Raw genomic sequence first — 19,462 nt, forward strand, 5'->3', positions numbered from 1 at the left:
CCCCATTTGAGTGCCCTTACCCTGAAACGCTCTGGATTCTGAGCTCTGTTCTAGTGCCAGATACCTCACATATACGCACTGCAGTACTGATGTTGGATCCAGCCACAAAATGCCTGGGCAGCTAATATTTAGCATTTACCTGAAATTACATATTCACCCCCATTGAGAATCAGTTTGATCAGACAAAAAACACAGGTATGTGAAGCTAACAATTTAATATTAATTTCTTGCAAGTAACGAGTTTCCCTTTTAACATAGCACTTTTAATGAGCATAGCACAACAAAAATGTCTAGAAAATATTTTCTAGAAGTGGCTAGTTCAGGCCATCTAGAGTGTAGAAACACATTATAAAATTAGAATCTATCTGAAAAAAAGTACCTAAATTGCATGAATATTTAATTGATATTCATAGTACATGAACTCAAAGAGGGTTTTCTTCTTGATATCAGAGTTGCCTTGTATTAGATTTATCTTAGATAAGTCTGGTTTTCTTCCACAGTTGAACAACTCTTTCTTTGTAGTACATGGTAGAATTGTCTTTAAGGTACTTTAGTTGTATTTTCTAGCATAAGTTTTTTATTCAAAGAATTGTCAATTTTACATTCAGCCATCACTTTTTAAATATGAAAAATGCAGTAACTACTTTTCATTTAGTATCTTGGAAGCTGGCATGAGAGACTATGTTCAGCTCCAGACAGCATGTACAGAATACTGCTACTAATAAATGAGAAACATTTATTAAATGGGAAGAAAAGTTCTTCATTTCACAGCTTTGCTTTTTTTTTTTTTTTCTAATCTAAGTATCCATCTTCTTTGAAAATGTTCCACTTTCTAAATTAATTCTATTAATTATGAAGAAACCTACTCTCTTTTGAAACAAAAAACCTGCCGTATGGTGTGATCTTACATCTGTACCGATCTCTTCTGTTCAGAGTTTCACTAGGTTTGTAGGTGGGTTAACATCAGAAGACTATAACTGAAGGAGAGTAACATCTTTTGCTGCAGTTTAGTCCCTAATGATGTTAGTTGCTGGGTTTGAAAGAGAGCAAGAAATCAGTGTCTGCAGCTTGTGGTCATCCTGTAGAACTTGTTAGAGGCCAAGTAATTTATTTTTATTTATTTTGTTAGGATAGCATGCAGACTGCAGCTTCTTTCCAGGTTTTCAAACAAAGCTTGAAAAGCAAGATTTTATAGGATCATAATTTCCAGATATATTATGCTCTCTATTTTCTCTCTTCTTTACACCTACAATATAAAGTAAGTTAAGGAAGCTGCAATGGTAAATGACCTATTCTGCAGTTTACACAGTGTGATAAATTAGTCAATGTATCTGGAAAACACTAACATTAAGAACGTTAAAACTCTACGGTCAGGTTTCTATCCTAGGCATTATTTCCACTGGATTGAGCTTTTGATGCCTGCAATCATACATGCTATCAGCCATAGTATCAAAAAGATTCCCATATCTTCCTAGTTAAAATCATAAATAACTGTACCTATTCTCTCCTGAACACAGGTGAGCTAGAGCTTCTCAAGAAGTTATTTTTGGCTCAGTGATGCTGTGTTATCACAACATTTCTGTTAGAGTACCAGAGTAGATAGTGAAGAATCACCATGAAGGTCCTACCATGTCTTGCCACAATTTCCCAGAAACAAAATATATTTTTATGTTGGAAAAAAAAGGAAAAATGTCTAATGTAAGATCCAGCTCCTGACTGAGAAAAGGCAAGTTTTTCTTCTCAGTTTTCCACGGTCACAATTCCACCCTTTTTCTCTGCCTAACCAGTATGAATTGAATAGTGAAATGTGATTTGTATCATCACATTGTGTGTACACGTGTATGCAATCTGTTCCATCTCCCCTTGCCAAATGATTTTTTGGTTGGAATGTTACTGACCAATTTGGGTAGAAGGTTGGGCAATGCACTAAACTTTCCTACAAGTGGTGTGAAGAGAAGGACCTGGGCAAAATGCTAAAACTTATTGTTTCCTTTAAGTGAATCAGGATGGCATAAGCTCATTAGGCATAAACACTGGAGAGCCACAGGGGAGAAGGACATTCCTAAATTAAGCTTTTCCTCAGCTACCAGAGCAGTTTAAATTGCAGTTCACACCTTTTTAAACAGGGGTCTATTTACAAAATGCAAATTTTCTAGAAACCAAAGTTTGCTTATTTTGCTGATTATGGAAAAAATATTTATAATGAAAGTAGCAGTTAAATATAAAAATGCATAAGTGTCTTTTCTCACTTTCTGCTTCACTTCTGACAGATACACCAGTACATACTGTAATCATTGAATGAAACTGTGGCCATTGTTGCTTCATTTTCACTCCATGCACTTCAGATATTCTCTTATAGCTTTATGCCCTTCTTTAGCTTTATCAGGGTGCTTGGCAGCTAACGAAATTGTCTAAATGGATAATGATGAAATATACTTTTTTCATAAATATTGTGAGGAAGACAAGATAACATCAATAAGCACAAAATTTACTTTGTTGTCATGCCATGAACAAATGACAGAAAATGTCTTTTAGGTGACTGGAAACAACAGCAATGATTGCAGCCCTTATTACAAATGCAACCCTTGATGTATTGTTGTCAGACATATAAATGCTTGTTAGCAGTTTAGTGTTGCCAAAAGAGCGATGAATAACTCATAAACTCTTTAGCATCTTGAAGGATAGCATTTTCTGTCTTCTGGAATAATACCTGTTAGTGATTTTTTAAAGAGAGTTACACAACTTTTAATACATATTCTGGCATTATCATTTGTTAAAAATAGTCAGCCGTTAATATCTCCTTCTTTGATAATCTGCATATCACTAACTTAAGATTTAAAGTTCAATAAAGCACACTCAATAAATATGTGTGCTTCTAAGTGTTACTCTGATGATGCATTACCCACTACTATGAAACTAATTACATACTGACTGGCAGGAAGAGGCTCTTGAGGTTTAAGATCTATAAGCCATTTCTTAATTTTTTCATGGAAAATAATGGCTGGGAAATGAACCATTAAAATACTTCCTCTCTTTTAACATCTGTCTTCACAAGAAAATAATGATAGGTTAGTGACAGTGAGTTTTAAATTATTACATGTACTGAAGTTTGGTGAGGCAATTTTGTTTGAAAGTAACATCCACAGAATATTATTTCCATGAAACCTGCACAATTTTACTGAACAAACATCAGACGAAAGCTGGTTTACTGCTTTAATCTCATGGCATACATAATTTTCCTCAACAATTTGAAGATTTTGGGTTACTGTGTATTTAAATATCCTTAGCTGAATAGATTTACCTGATTATTTTATAGTCTCATAAAAATATGGCACTTCATGGCCTCAGTCCTGTAAGGTGTTCAGCACTCCCAGGAAGTCCCAGTGCTCTCAAATCCAAGTCAGATTTGAAAGTTTACATCACCACCAAGGAAGGATGCTGCCCTATCAAATGGAGACTAATTGGATGACATTTCTTGAGGAACCTTTGTAAATCTTGAAGACCAAGAACAGTTTTGTAAATCTCTTCATATGGAAGGTCGAATTACTTGATAGTAAGGCCTGCCTCTTTGCTTTGTATTGCAGTGTTGGTTGAGTTCTTCAATGTACCACTACATTTCTGGAGGTTTCAGTGTTCATGGATGTAATTTCAAGGCATCAACCCAATCACTCCACCAGAATATTCATTTACTGAATATCCAAAAACATTTCCAGTGTTTCTGCATTTCAGTTAGGTTGAGAATGCCACAAACTCTGTCTTCAACTCACCCAAAAAGTGGCAGATTGACTTCTGGAAAAAAAAAAAAAAAAAAAAAGATTCAAATACACTCAGATAACCTTTGAGTTTTTCAGGTTCAGCCATTAATAACAAAAATGCTGTTTCAATGCCTACCTTAAAATTACACTTGGTGAATTTGTGGACACAGTTAACAAATCAAAAACAGAAACAAAAGCAAAAGCAAAAACAAAAACTACTCTACTGTACTATTCCTGACCCTGCAAACAAAGAAATATTGAGCCCATTGTGTAAATAAGTAAGGTTTATATCCTCTTGTATCCGAAGTCCCAAATTGGAAACATATAGGACAGGTAAGAACAAGTAATATTTTCACACAGCAGCAGATTTTGTTTACAGAAAGCTTAACTTAAAAATACAGAGGCCATTAGAACGCTGTGTTATATGACCTCATGGGTATACTTAAAACTGTCTGATAGAGAAAGTTAATTATCAGCGTTATATACGAATTATACTATATAATTTTAAAGTATTTAATACAGACAAGAGTGAAGTGGGAAGACAAGTATATACACCATTAGTATTTATTGGTTAAGAAGGTGGTCTTTAATAACTATTCTTTGAAAAACTTGTAAAAATATATTTTACATGTAAAAAAGCCTTTTAATGCTGATGTGTGAAAGCAGTATATAATGTGTTTGGATGGCGCACTAAATCAAAAGCATTTCAGCTTTCTTTCAATACTTATTAGTTGTTCCTGTCAGCATCAAGAAGGTGATCATCAAGATGTCTGATACAGGAAAGACCGCTGTAGTCTTCTGGTGAATTAGGTAATGCCTACAATCAGGGAGCAAATATTGATATAACTTCCATTTGCTCACTAACACTTGTTTTATTTTTAGGTTGGTTTAGGTTCAGAGATCTCTTTAGGAGGTCCAGTCTGTAGGGGTCTCATGGTAATGGTGTGAATAAAGAACAAAAAGGAAGAGATGTCCTTGCTAGTTATTCACTGGTAGCTTCAGTAGAAGTAATACACAGGAGAAAAAAGAGCCAGGAGAGGTTATATCATGAGATTAGAGTTCCACAAATCTAATAAAATCTCCAATGCAAAATCATACCCTCTTTTAAAGCTGAAGTAATACTACTTCATTTTATGAACTGTGCTGTCATTCAGTTTTAAGGTCTATGATCATGATAAAAAGGGTTAATTATTACAGGAATTTGGCTTTAGGTTTTGTATCTGTTTCACATTTCTCATTTTTGTTTTCCCAGTTTTTCCTATTCAATGCTGTCATTGTACTTCTTAATAAATATCTGAAAATGAGTTCAAAACTATGTGTTAAAAGGAAGAGATTATAGGGAGCTTGGATAATATTGGCAGTGTTCACTCTGCACCAGGAGCCGCATCAGAGAGCAAATGGGAATAGTAATTTACCTTTACTTGAACTTAGGAGATGCTACCTTCCTTGATTTCCTAGTCACCAACAATGAACTTGTAGAGAGTTAAAAATACTACTGGAAAAGTCTTTACTCCAAATAGCTTTTCAATTTTTTGTGAAATTAATTAGAGATCACCGAGATCAATTTAGCCTAATAATCTATGGAAACCTCGTATAAAAATGAGAAGGATATGAATGTGCTCATGTCACTTGCCTATGTTCTTTGAGAAAACAGAAAATGCTTTACATTTTATTAGTGTAGCCCCCTTCCACTTTTACACTCAGATACTGAGTATGAAATGTTTTGGTTTTCTGATTCCACTTTGAAACATTCTGCTGAATTCCTTCCTTATTTTGTACCAGCTACAATAATGTCTATAATAGAATTGTCCTGATTCCATTATCAAGTCTATGTTTTCATGTACATATCTTGGCTGCTGAATACGCTTCATACAATGAGAAGTTTTAAAGTTTCTTCAGTCTCTACTCATAACACTCGAGTCTCTCAGCATACAAGGACCTGACATGTTGCTCGTTTTGCTGCAGCTTCCCTGACTTAAAGTTTCAGGAGTGATCATCCATTTATCTGTCAGGGCTACACACTTAGTGTTGAACTGAGCCCAGTAAGATATTGGCAAAAATAATATTTTTACATGTCAGATACTATTTCCTATAAATAAATCATTTTAACATTTTATTTCAGTGAGAGGGCTGGTAGCATCTTCCATAGTTTTACACAAGAAATTTTATGGGTGAGATAAATGTGTATTTTAAAATCTCCAAGTAATTTGAGATTATATTTACAGTTTTAACTTTATTAAATGTTTATGAAATTCTCTTAACATGAAAGGTGCTATGCAAGAGCTAATCTTGTTAGTGCAAACTTTATTTCATCTGTGGCGAAAGCAGTGGTGAGAAATCAGTATTTAGTACTGAATGTTACTACAACATTTAAATATACCGTTCATATGTGATGCACTTCGTCATAAGATATAGGAAAGTATCTTTCTGGAAAGCTAATTTATTGAGCTTTGCATACACCAAACTTCCACATCTACCTTGTGCATAGATATGCTTACTATCCATCTACCTTACAACTGTTGCATTTCTCCGCACCCTGTATATCTCTTATTTTTCCAACAGGAAATACTGTTCTTTGTTCAAATTTTCCAGATGTGCAGCATTTTTTTCTATGCTAAAAGGTCTCACCTAGATTGTGAATATGCTATATATTGTTTGTGTGAGTGTATATGAATCACATATCCACTGTTTGTTGGGAAACATACAGCACAAAAAACAGTGCAAAGGGTCCAATGCTTTCCAAATAAGTTACTCCTAGAATCTGGTCCGTGCAATCCCAGTAAGCTCACAGAATGAGTCCAGCACTTCTTGCAAGCATCAGGCATGCTTTCTGGTTGTTCTCCATGTTCATGTGCTTTACACAGCTCTACAGTTGCTTGAGGCATCATGGTGTAGCATGTAACCCTACCCCACATGTGGTCTCATGCAGTGCTACAACAGCCAGGAAAACAGACTATAAATCCATGAGTGGTTTGACAGAAGTATTTCTTTAATGGTTCATGGTGGTATTCATAACAGATGTCTTATCATTTATTACTTCTGCTACGATTTATTAATACACTGTAATGTGTCTTCACTTTGTTTCTAGTTCTTTGGCTTTTACTGAATGCATTTGAATTCGTTAATAAATTTAGATTGAAAATGCCTCAGAACAAAACTTATGAATATGCATGTGCTACCTAGCAATATTGGTCTCTCAGAGTGTCTTGAAACTGTGCAGTTTGCATAATAGATAGCAAAAATAAAGTGTTTTCATGCAAGAAATAAAAATAAACTGGAAAATGTCCCCATTAAGCTATAAATTCAAAGTTAAAAGGAGAAGAGGACAAATATTTGTGTAAATGAATCTTAAAAATAATCAACTAAATTTAGAGGAGTAAGAATGATGATAACTCATTGCTATTACGTAACAGTTTCTAGGAATGCTTTCAACTCATTATCCTTTGCAAGATGCTTTCAGCTTAGTAGGTAAACATTATTCTCTCTACTTAACAGAATTTAGAGAGGTTAAATGTCAGCTCACCTAAGATCACTGAGAAACTCAGTGGCAGATATCAGCGTATAATTCCTAGATCCTCCAATATCTTGCCTAGTGTTTTGCCTACATAATCCATGTTCTCTAAGAAGTGTCGAACACTGCTCCTGCACGCGGTGCTGCAGAGCCTATAACAAGAGTCCCCTCCACAAACCAGTTATCCAGTGAAGTGTACAGCCAATATGCTGCAAGCATATCAGCCCAGTTTGGCTCCCTGAAACTTCACCAAGAAACACTATGCAAAACAAGTTCTTTTGAACACAACATAGGGCAGAAATGTTACCCAGTACCAGGTTTTCTTGAGGAGAATGATGTTAGAACTGTCAAAAATAAAGTAGCACCACAGGCAGTGTAACCCAATTTAATGCGAGAAAGGCTTACTGAATCTTTTTTTTAATTAATTTTCACTTGATAGCACCTCTGGTATATGCACTTCTTTTCTCCTGCTTAACAGAATAGCAGCCATTAATAAAGTTTCATTCTTCTTAAATATCTTCTCTTTCAATTTCAGTTAACTGCTGTTATCTTTGAGGAACTAAAAGCTACCAAACACTTTAGAAAGATAAATCTGTCTAAAACTGTGTGAATTTATGACAGGTACTTTGATCTCACTCCATATTTTTGGGGTATCTGATTGCAGCCCTTCTATTATAACTTGAACTTGTGATCTCAGAAAGTGAGCACATGAACCAAAAAGAGCAAAAGATGTTCACCACCCCTATCTGTGTGAACACCTGAAGTAAGATTCTCAGACTCAAAAAATGTGTTTGAATGGAAAGTCTTCTAACTTGCAGCAGCACTGGTTTAAGAGTGAGTGGGATAAACAGGAACACACAGTAAAAGTTGAATTTTGGATCAGGGTTCTTTACTGAAAGGCAAAATACAATACAGTTTATTTAATTTTGAAATTTCCTCATTATAAATAGAATGAATCTTACCACCTAATACTGCTTGTAAAACACACCAGTTATAAATACATTCCTGCTTTGATCAGCAAAACCAGTGTGAGATGGTATTTCATCAAGGCTGAATAACCCTAACATTTTCTAAGAGAAAACCCATTGCGGCTAGTACGACTTCTGCTACTTAGCATTATAGTTTTCTTTTCAGTAAGATGCCAGGATGTTTGGCTTTCTCATCATGTTGTGTTCCAAGGTTCAGAGACTTTTAACACTGCAATGCTTTTGTCTTTTCCCAGTGTTGCTCCTTACTCTTGAAAACATTTCATTCCCTAAGCCACCTCTTTTACAGTCCAAACTATAAGGAAAGTTTCACTGTCCAGAAGAGAAAAGTTAATGAAATGTCTTTTCAGTAACAGTGAATTTTTCAACATCTATTTTAAGAAAGCGGAAATAGCAAAGGTCTTTAGAGTGGATTGCTAAGTACACTGAAGTCTTCCATCTAGCCAAGATGGCCAAGGCTGTCCAACACCAGAACCCAAGCCTTGCAAGGATGTCACACAACAGCAAAATATTCAGCCTCTGTTGAAAGTGCTAACATGCAACCAAATAGTGTGTTTTCTCTTTTTTAGGTATATGCAACTGTGATTCTTTAATTTGTGCAACAAAATCACATCTTCTTTTTCTTGATCCAGCAAACAAAAATAGTTACATGAGTGGGTTTTTTTCACTTCCAGTTGCATGGGAGTAAGCAATGAAGAAATGTGAAACTGTCAGTCAGCCTCTCCTGTTTGTCTCTGTGAAAGTTGGATCCATTTCTGCTATGATCACTTTTATAGTGTTGTTCCCTCATTTTGCCCAATGGGGCTTTTTTTTTTCCCCCTACTCTTCAGTTTCATCTAACTGTCTAAACCAACCCAGGAATAAATATAACTAAAATGAGAATAGGAGCCAGATTTCAGGCAAGTCCACTTTACATTATGTGTTGTTCTGAAGTGAAACACACTGGCTGGATTTTAAAGCAACTGCAAGAAACATGTCAAGTAAGCTTTATTCTTGTTGTCTAATCCATTTCCTTCATTGTCTGAAAATCCAGCAGGAGAACACTGATATAAATTTTATAAATAGTAGGTCCCTTGCCACATATACTCACACTGATCTCAAATACTAGAAAACATTCTTGTCAACTCACAGGTCTGAAAGTATTCAGAATGCTTAAGAGACTAAGCAATGCCTGTGCTTCAGCTTGCTGTCAGCTAGTGTGTTCAATGCATAAAAAATAGCTGGCACCATCAGCTAGGTGCAAGTCCCAGTTACAAAATAAAAAAGAGATGAACAGCCTCTACCATCACCTCAGCATGGTGCTTAATGGCTGCTTGAAGGTACCATATAATCTTTTGGATGGCTTAATAGTTTCTTTGTTCACAGTCCAAAGAAGAAGAGTGGCTATCAACCCTGGAGTTCTCACAACATTTTCAGAGTAGAACTACACTGAATAGGAAGTGCCACTTAGATTACTAAAGTTAGGATCTAAGTTTTATACTGTGCTTGCTGCTAGAAAGCTAAACAGAAAGGAGCGTGCTGACCTTTCTAATCTTGTTAAATTATGTTTGAGGAGCATTAAATTCCTCAATCTTGAAAAAGATGAAATCTCATATCCCAAACTACTTACTTCTAAATAAAAAGCAAACAGAAGCTGACAATGTTGCCTACAAGGTATTTGTCCTTCTAGTCATAATTTCATTTCAGTATAATTATTCATTTTAATTACTTTTCAGAGATCTGATTTTCTGAACAGCTTTGTTTTTAATTAGCAGGGGGGATAAAGAATAAGTAGAAGTAACTGGTGGAAAATGGGTACAAAATTTTTGAATATGTCACTTGCCCAAATGGGTAGTAACTGAAGGTTGTCACCATCTGATGTTTCTTCATTGGTCTGTGTAAAATGAAGTGGTGGTCTGAGTCCCACAGGATTTGGAGAGCACTTGCAGCATGGAAGGCAATAATTAACATCATTGCTGACAGTCTCTATAACTACACCAAGCACTGAATAGGAATAAAAATGTAATTTACCTTCTTATCCTTAAGGGTTTTGTTCCTTCATGTCAGAGTTCAGTCATACTGGAGGAAATTTGTTTTATCTGGTTCCCACACTATGCTGCTTCTTTGCAACAAAGCAAACATCTCAGCTTCTAGAGCCAGCAAATCAAGCAGTGCATACAAACATAATCTCTTCCAAATAAAATTGAAATCCAACTTAGATAACACTAACAGATTAAAAAAAAATCCATTCTTTTAAAAGAATGGTAACAAGATTTAGGTATTGACAAAAGTAGAACTGGAGCAAAAGGCAAAATTTCAGTAGTATTCTTTTTCACACAGCCTCAGTGAAATTTATCTGTGCATGAAAGTTTTCCACATCGCAAAACTCAAAGTGCAGATAGCTGTCAAGGACACTCACAGGCCCTTCTCTAACTCTTTTATTTCTGGCTGCCTAAATATTTTCTGATTAGCATAGATTCTTTTGTAGTGAATTTAAGACGACGATAATAGATCTACTTTTGGAGAAGAATACAATATAACTGCAATAGAAGTCATTCACTGGCCATGAACAGTCTGGCAAGGTTGCCATGTGGTGGATAAATTAATATAATTATGTGTTTGATTATGCAGATTTTATGGGCCAGACATGCCACTTAATGGTTGCTACAGGGAACAAGAATCAACCTACTGTGTGAAATTGTCAAGGAATTTGTTTGACCTGGCAGAGATTCTGAATTTCACAGAAGTTTAGTTTGCCTAAACACCAACTAATTGAATCTTAAGCCTCAAAGTTACAACACATTACTGTTTAAGTTTGTCCTGTATTTTCTAAGTTTACTGAAAGTAGGAATACATTGCCTGATTATTGACATGGTATTTTTCTTATTCCAGGTTCTATCCTTAGGGGCTGATGTTTTGCCAGAATATAAACTCCAAACACCTCGCATCAACAAGTTAACCATATTGCACTACAGTCCTTTCAAAGCTGTCTGGGACTGGCTCATTTTGTTACTGGTAATATACACGGCCATATTCACCCCTTACTCTGCTGCCTTCCTTCTGAATGATAGTGAGGAACGGAAGAGAAGAGAGTGTGGATATTCTTGCAGCCCATTGAATGTTGTAGACTTAATTGTGGATATTATGTTTATCATTGACATTCTAATAAACTTCAGAACAACTTATGTAAACCAGAATGAAGAAGTGGTAAGTGATCCAGCAAAAATAGCAATTCACTACTTCAAAGGCTGGTTCCTAATTGACATGGTAGCTGCAATACCTTTTGACCTGCTGATTTTTGGCTCCGGCTCTGAAGAGGTAAGCTTAAATGACTAAGAAATCTTAAATCTTAAATTTGATCTATACTACTATAATGTGTATAACCTGCTATATTTTTTGCTTCTCAGTTAATAGGCTGTTTAGTAGTTCCACTCTGTCTTTTTAAGTTAAAGTAAAATTAAATCTTCCTTAGTAGAATAAAGTAGAATGTTAGCTTTCATTGATGGGAGAACAAGTTGAATGATTCTCTACCTTGACTTCAGTAAGGTATTTGACACAGTCTCCCACAGCATCCTACAGCTAAACTGAGGGAGTGCGGTCTGGACGACCAAGTAGTGAGTTGGACTGCGAACTGGCTGAAGAAAAGAAGCCAGAGAATCATGGTCAACGGGGTGGAGTGTAGTTGGAGACCTGTATCTGGTGGAGTACCTCAAGAGTCAGTACTGGGGCCTATATTATTCAATATATTGATCAACGATTTGGACGAGGGAATAGAGTGTACTATCAGCAAGTCTGCTGATGACACCAAGCTGAGAGGAGTGGCTGACATGCCAGAAGGCTGTGCTGCCATCCAGCGAGACCCAGACAGGCTGGACAGTTGGGCAGGGAAAATTTAAATGAAATATAACAAGGAAAAGTGTAGAGTATTGCATCTGGGTAGGAATAACCCCAGGTTTCAGTATAAGTTGGGGAGTGACCTATTAGAGAGCAACGTAGGGGAAAGGGACCTGGGGGTCCTGGTGGACAGAAGGATGACCATGAGCCAGCACTGTGCCCTTGTGGCCAAGAAGGCAAATGGCATCCTGGGGTGGTTAGTAGGTCGAGAGAGGTTCTCCTTCCCCTCTACTCTGCCCTGGTGAGACCCCATCTGGAATATTGAGTCCAGTTCTGGGCCCCTCAGTTCCAGAAGGACAGGGAACTGCTGGAGAGAGTCCAGCGCAGGGCAATGAAGATGATTAAGGGAGTGGAGCATCTCCCTTATGAGGAAAGGCTGAGGGAGCTGGGTCTCTTTAGTTTGGAGGAGACTGAGGGGTGACCTTGTTAATGTTTACAAATACATAAAGGGTGAGTGTCATGAGGATGGAGCCAGGGTCTTCTCGGTGACAACCAACAGTAGGACAAGGGGCAATGGGTTCAAACTGGAACACAAGAGGTTCCACTTAAATTTGAGAAGAAACTTCTTAGTGAAGGTGACCAAGCACTGGAACAGGCTGCCCAGGGAGGCTGTGGAGTCTCCTACTCCGGAGACATTCGAAACCCGCCTGGACGCCTTCCTGTGTAACCTCATCTAGGTGTTCCTGCTTCAGCAGGGGGATTGGACTAGATGATCTTTTGAGATCCCTTCCAATCCCTGACATTCTGTGATGCTGTGATTCTGTGATTCTATGATTCAGCTAGTATTTTTCAATTATACCATATTTGATACTGTCTTTACAAATAATTAACAAATATATCATGTAGTAAGGATTTGTTCAAATGCTTTTTCTTAAGAACTGCTCCTTTGATTTGCTAGTCACTTTATAAAAACTGCTCATGATACATATAAGTGTTGTGTTGGTATTAAAGCATTGATATCTATTTTTTTTGTTTTCAAAATCTTTAGATCAGCTGTTTACTCAGTGTAAAACAGAGTAGTGTAGTGTAAACTACACCAGTTAACAAAAAGATACGGCTGTTGTCTATTTTATCAAGAATATGGACTATTAAAAGAAAGAAAAAAAGTTCATATGAGGTTAACCTTGCCAAACTTGACTAATGTCCTTACCCTATCTGTTCAATAGATTAAAACAGGATTCAATATATGCAGCCAAAAATTGCCCAAAGGTGTATAAAACACACGCTGTGTTCTGGATGTTTGACCCAGTTCTGACTCCTGACAGAGAATTTTATTTAATTTAAGAAGGGCTAAAGTTATACCATATTTTTTTGTGAAAAGTGAACTGATAAGTAGAGAATTGGGGGTTTTCATGATGCATAGAATACAGCAGTTAAAAAAAACCCCAAACTTAAAAAACAGCAAATAAAACAAAATATGAACCATTCACTTTCCAAAGGACACAAATCCATTTCTTAAAATTAACATTTTGCACATATTGACATAAGGGAAGCAGACAGTTTTGTTGACCATATGTGCATCTCATTAATTGAGAAGAGAAAGATGAAAACTACAAATTAATCAGCAGCCTTTAGTATGAAAAGTTACTGATCCTACTATATGCCTCCTTGCCATGATGCAGAAAATGCAAAAACATTTTCATTTTAAAATTTATTTATTTTTATTAGTAATTTGTTGTGTCAGCAAACATTTTTATGTCCACTCCAAAAGCCTGATCTGAAATCTGAGCATACTCTAGGTATCCTCACAAATTAAATGTAAACTTATTTAAGTATGCCTTTAAGGGTTATTGTAAAACAATTGGCACATTCCTACACGCACCTTGAGTGTCTTGAAAATTTCAGAAGTAGTCTGAATGTCAGTCACGCTTTTCTGAAACTCATTTTCTTAGTCTTCATATAATGAAAATGTTTTCCTGTCTCCCTTACTTCTGAAAAACCATTATAATAATGTTGTCTAATTCAGCAGTCATAGAAATCAATAGTAGTATTCCTAATCAATAGTGATATTCCTACTAATTTGAATGACTGTACAAACTCAAGGTAAATGAGGAATCTAGAGAAACAGTTAGGTAATAGCACACAGTAGAAATAATGGTTTTTAAAGGAATGCAATAAGAAGAGAGAGAGTAAGATAAAGGACAGACAGAACATGTTAATAGTTCTCTTACCAAAAGATAACTTTTCTATTCAGTAGGTGGCTAAAAAGCTCAGAGATTCAAAAGAAACTTTGATCACCTTTTGCTTTCATTATCTGTTGTAGGTCTCAGTCTTTCTGCAGATTTTTTTTCTGCGGTTTTGATAGCACAGACACATGAAAGACAAACATTTTGATAATGGCATTACTTCTAACTTGGACCACATCATTCCCCTTCAGGTGTGGTCTGCACCCCTTTCTGATCACTGAGCACTCGTCACTGCCAAAAATTATGTTCAGTGATTCGAAATGTGGAACATCAAGAATTACAACAGGGACCAATTCCAAAGTTCATTGAAGGAGTGGCCTTTGGATTTGACCCTGAACATCATTCTTCCACACCTCCCCTGTTACAGACGTCCTTAAGAATAATGTGCCAGGTGCTAAAGTGATGCTAAAGGAATAACTTTAACATAAGATAATGTTACAGATCACTAGCAAACAAGTACATTCTGGCAGGTGAGTACACATATACAAAAGCGTGGAACCTGGAACAGAAGTTATTGGACCATGTAATGACTTTTTCAGTATTGCAGATGTAATTAAATTAATTCTTTATTATCTTGAAACTTAGTAATTGAACAGTTTCACTATCTGGAAAAACTAGTTTGTTTATCTAGGCAGCAATTAAACTATATAGATTATGACCAGTTCACCACATCATCATGACCTTTCTCTCTCATTCATAGTATTGAATGTGTCAGTCACTTTTACTAAGCTGCTACTTACTGCAGGTTTGCTTCCTACTTTGCTACATATTTCTCCAATGATCCCTTTGTGATAGTTTAGTAAGAAGAAGCAATCATAAAACTGTTAGAATGGAGCATTTTTCATTTAATAGATTTTTTTTTAAGTCATAAGGGTTATCTTTTTTATGAAATATCCCTTCTTTGTTGTCCAGAAACTCTTTAGATAAGAACCCCTACAAATGATTGTATTGAAGAGGCTTTTTATTAAACAACATAAGCTCCAAAGAGAGCTCCATGTGTGCTCATCCAGCTTTAAAACACCTTGATATCAAACTGAGTCTAGGAAAGGCAGGAGATAATAATCCAAATACCACATACAGCACTATCTGAATGTTTCCATTTGAGCCATATTTTGTCAGCCGCAGAAAAGCAACAGAGTAAGACAGTTAACTTTCCAATTTCTAAAATAGGGAACTAATATAATTTTGATTTTTTTTTTCCATTGAAGCAGACTCAAAACAAAATTATTATGGCTGATATTACCAGATGGTTACCGGATAGGGCGAGGTGGGTAACTGATAGAGTAGGACCTCTGCCTCCTTGGGTGCTGTGCTGAGCGAAGTATTCCAGCAAACCAAAGAAATTACATTGCATGAGGCACAGTTCTGACACTAACTACTTCTGTCCCTGGCCAAGTGACGCATGGGAGGTGGACCGTTGCTCTGTGAAGGCCATATCTACACTGAGAGGTGGACAGAATGTAAAAGTACACCAAAACCTAGGGATCATGCTTTCCGCCTCTGCTGCCAGCTGTATTGTAATGTCAAAGCCTCTCCATTGTGTCATAGAAAATTTCAACTCAGGATGTTTTTCTTGATGGTTTAAAGCATATCTAGTCTTACTTATGCTGATTTCACCCTGAAGAGATGGAGTCTGCTTGTATTATACACCTCCAACAGACCCCAGAGCTCACACTGATACATAATCTAAGCATGGGATCAACACTGAAGATGCATAATATAAGCAGGCCCTATTTAGGAATGGGGTGGAACACTGTTGACATATTTTCAATTCATGATCTACCTTCTGATCTGTTTAAGGGGCACTGTAAGAATATGTTGCCTCTTCCATGGTGTAGAGATATGACTAACTCTGTAATAGAACAGTTCTGACACCCACTAAGAACAAAGGTTAACTTTTCAGAAGTTTGCTCTTTTCCTTAAAGGAAAATAAATATTTAAGACTGAACAACAATGAACAAAACAAAACAGGAAAAACAACAACAACCAAAAAAATAACGAAAAAAAAAAGAAAAAAAAAAAAAGACAAGCAGCCAATGGCAATATTCACATGCTGAAGCTCAGCCTCAGCATAGCTTTTTAGAGGATACGGTCTTTCAGACTGTTGAGGTCACAATCAATGAAATAACCTTCTTTATGTGGAAATGAGAAATTCACCCTGAAATTGTTCACTGTGATGTTAAGTCGAACCAAGGAGTGTTAGCCAGTGTTACTCTACGTTATCCTCTTGCTCATTTACTCAGAAAATATGAACAACATATTGAGCTGTCTGCTGACACATGCAGCCAAGAAAGCTTCTTCTTTTGTTCCAAGGACTTTGGGATTTTACTCAGAAACATGGTAAATGCAAGGCTATAATAAAACATAAAAACTAGTCCAGTACTTGCTGAAAGAAAGCTTTAATGTGATACATACTACCATTAGCGTGGTTTGTAAGGCTCAGAAAACCTTTCCAGTTAAGTGTTATATAATATACATGCATATTAAAAAGAAAAAAAAAAAGGAAGAAAAACTTATTAATATTAAATCTTATTCAGTCTTGACGTTTACTGAATACTTTAATAAATGTTCAGACTTAATGGAGGGAAAAAGGTAGCTATGTTCTTTTTGAAATCGAGTCATGACTATTGACAATGTTGTCAGTCTCTTTGATAAGGAATTAACAAGTATGAAACTGATTTACTGATTGAAAATTGTAAATTTACATTAATAAACTTCAGCTTCCTTTAAGAATCAGAGATCAGAGCCTCAAAGAGGCTGCAATCATAGAATCATAGAACAGGTCTGCAATAAAAAGCTTGAAATTTGTTCCTGGTTTATAACTGACCCATATTTTTTTTAATGGTATAGTACTTTTCTTGCTGGCTTCTACCACTACACCTGCAAGCTTCATCATGAAAGATGCAAAAAGATTAATCTCACATCTGGTAACAGTAACTTTCCCTTGATTTTCTATACATCTTTTGGCTGTACAGAGTATTCTGATCATTAAAAAGTGTAGAAATATTTGCAGAATAAGATACTTACTCAGTGAGGCATTTCTGCCCTATTCCTTCTGTTTTCTAGAACTCATACCACAGCATTGCAAGGAGTCTCTAAGGATTGAATATAGTCACACAGCTTTGTTCAAACATCATAAATACTTATTACTTACAAGACCAGTCACATAATTATGAGTAGTTCCAATAACTTACAGACTTAAGAATGCCCAAACATCATTAATCTAATGGATCGTTTAAGCTCATTAGGGTGGATTGAAGAGTCCAGATCAAGAATACTATTCAAAATGAAAGAGTATTCAGCAGAGGACAACTTTAATATATCTTAATTTAAAATGCTCATTTCTTATTGTTTTCTTCACTGTTTCCATAATAAATTTGACAGTTTAAAAAAATGAAATTAAGATTACATTGAAATGGGTTAATCTACTGATTTTGTTGGATCCCCAAAATAGTGGAATTTGCACTGGTTTATTTATGCTGGCTATTCAAGAAATACATTTGCTAACAGAGAAAATAAATTTCTCTTTATATCTTATTTTTACAGACAACAACATTAATAGGTCTTCTGAAGACAGCTAGACTGCTGCGTTTGGTGAGAGTAGCACGGAAATTGGACAGATATTCAGAATATGGTGCTGCAGTTCTGATGCTCCTTATGTGCATATTTGCACTAATTGCACACTGGCTTGCTTGCATTTGGTATGCCATTGGAAATGTAGAAAGACCTTACTTGGCTCACAAGATTGGCTGGTTGGATTCTTTAGGAGAACAATTAGGAAAGCAGTACAATAAGAGCGATGCAAGCTCTGGACCATCCATCAAGGACAAATATGTTACAGCACTTTATTTTACCTTCAGCAGTCTGACAAGTGTAGGATTTGGAAACGTGTCTCCAAACACCAACTCAGAGAAAATCTTTTCCATCTGTGTCATGTTGATTGGCTGTAAGTAGTCTTATCTGATTATTTTTTTCTTTTTTTCTCAGTATTTGAACAAATGACTTAACAGTCTAAGCTAACAAGATTATAAGCATGCAGCTGGAAGGGCAAATTCCCAGAGAAAGCAATGTTATATCCAAAAATGTGCCGTGACTCATGCAGTGTCAGGATGTAGTCAAGTTGCTTGACTACTCAAAATCTGTTATCCAAACTGTCAGAAGTTTTGCATTGTGTATCAGTGTCTGTAATCAAATCCTGTGTAGAGCAAGAAGCTGAGTTTTGAGTGGATTTAGGAAACTATAGCCCATCATTTTTGGATAATCATATTTTATTTGTTGATTTAAACCCTGAAGCTATAAATGTATGTGCACCTTCTTAACTCTGTGCTTTGTTCTTAACTTGTACTTAATCTGAGTTCCTAGTTGTTAGTTCAACCGAAGCCCATAAAATTAGATGAACCTAACTTACAACACTAAATTGAGGACTACAAATCTCCAAAGATAAATATTACCAACTTGATTATGATCAGTTGATACTGATAAAATCAATCAATACAAATCTTCAAGTAAATCAATAACACATTTCTGAATATGTTACTAGTCTCAGCTGTTTTGCATACAAGATACAATATAAGAACAGTTGTATCACCCCTAAAACCTAATGATATGACTTCAGTAAGTTTTGTTTCTATTTAATCCAGCATTAATGTACGCTAGTATTTTTGGAAACGTATCTGCAATAATCCAAAGACTCTACTCGGGAACTGCACGTTATCACATGCAGATGCTGCGAGTAAAGGAGTTTATACGCTTTCATCAAATCCCCAACCCTCTGCGGCAGCGACTTGAGGAATACTTCCAACATGCATGGACATACACCAATGGCATTGACATGAACATGGTATGTTGTTTTAATTTTCAGGCATAGATACAGAGGAATAGATAAATGCATGAGAGATTAAAAATCTTCATTATTTATGATCTGTAAAAGAACAAGCTTCAGAAAGTGGATACATAGCAATTATTGAAAACCAAGCCATTACAAGCTTGGCGTCAAAACAGCTGCCTAGATTATTGAAGCTACATCAGAAATCTAAACTCTCACTGTGCATGGGAAAGCTTGACAACTGCAGTTGACTTTGATAAGCTAAAGAAAAGGTAAAAAAACAAAAACAAAACAAAAACAAAAACAACAACAACAAAACAAACAAA

At 36.0% G+C, this 19,462-nt stretch overlaps 1 protein-coding gene across 1 annotated transcript in view; it reads left to right on the forward strand.

Annotated features, from left to right (window-relative positions):
• The window catches only part of KCNH7 (potassium voltage-gated channel subfamily H member 7), a gene marked incomplete at its 5' end in the record, with an annotated part of 220,988 nt that overhangs the window by 162,740 nt on the left and 38,786 nt on the right, over positions 1-19,462 (forward strand). Inside the window, 3 exons of the mRNA XM_080346432.1 lie at positions 11,124-11,549; positions 17,858-18,257; positions 18,952-19,151. Of these exons, the coding sequence (XP_080202558.1) occupies positions 11,124-11,549; positions 17,858-18,257; positions 18,952-19,151 (1,026 nt within the window). The remainder of the gene's footprint in view (positions 1-11,123; positions 11,550-17,857; positions 18,258-18,951; positions 19,152-19,462) is intronic.

This window comes from Nesoenas mayeri, assembly GCF_963082525.1.
Source record: "Nesoenas mayeri genome assembly, chromosome: 6".
NCBI lineage: Eukaryota > Metazoa > Chordata > Aves > Columbiformes > Columbidae > Nesoenas > Nesoenas mayeri.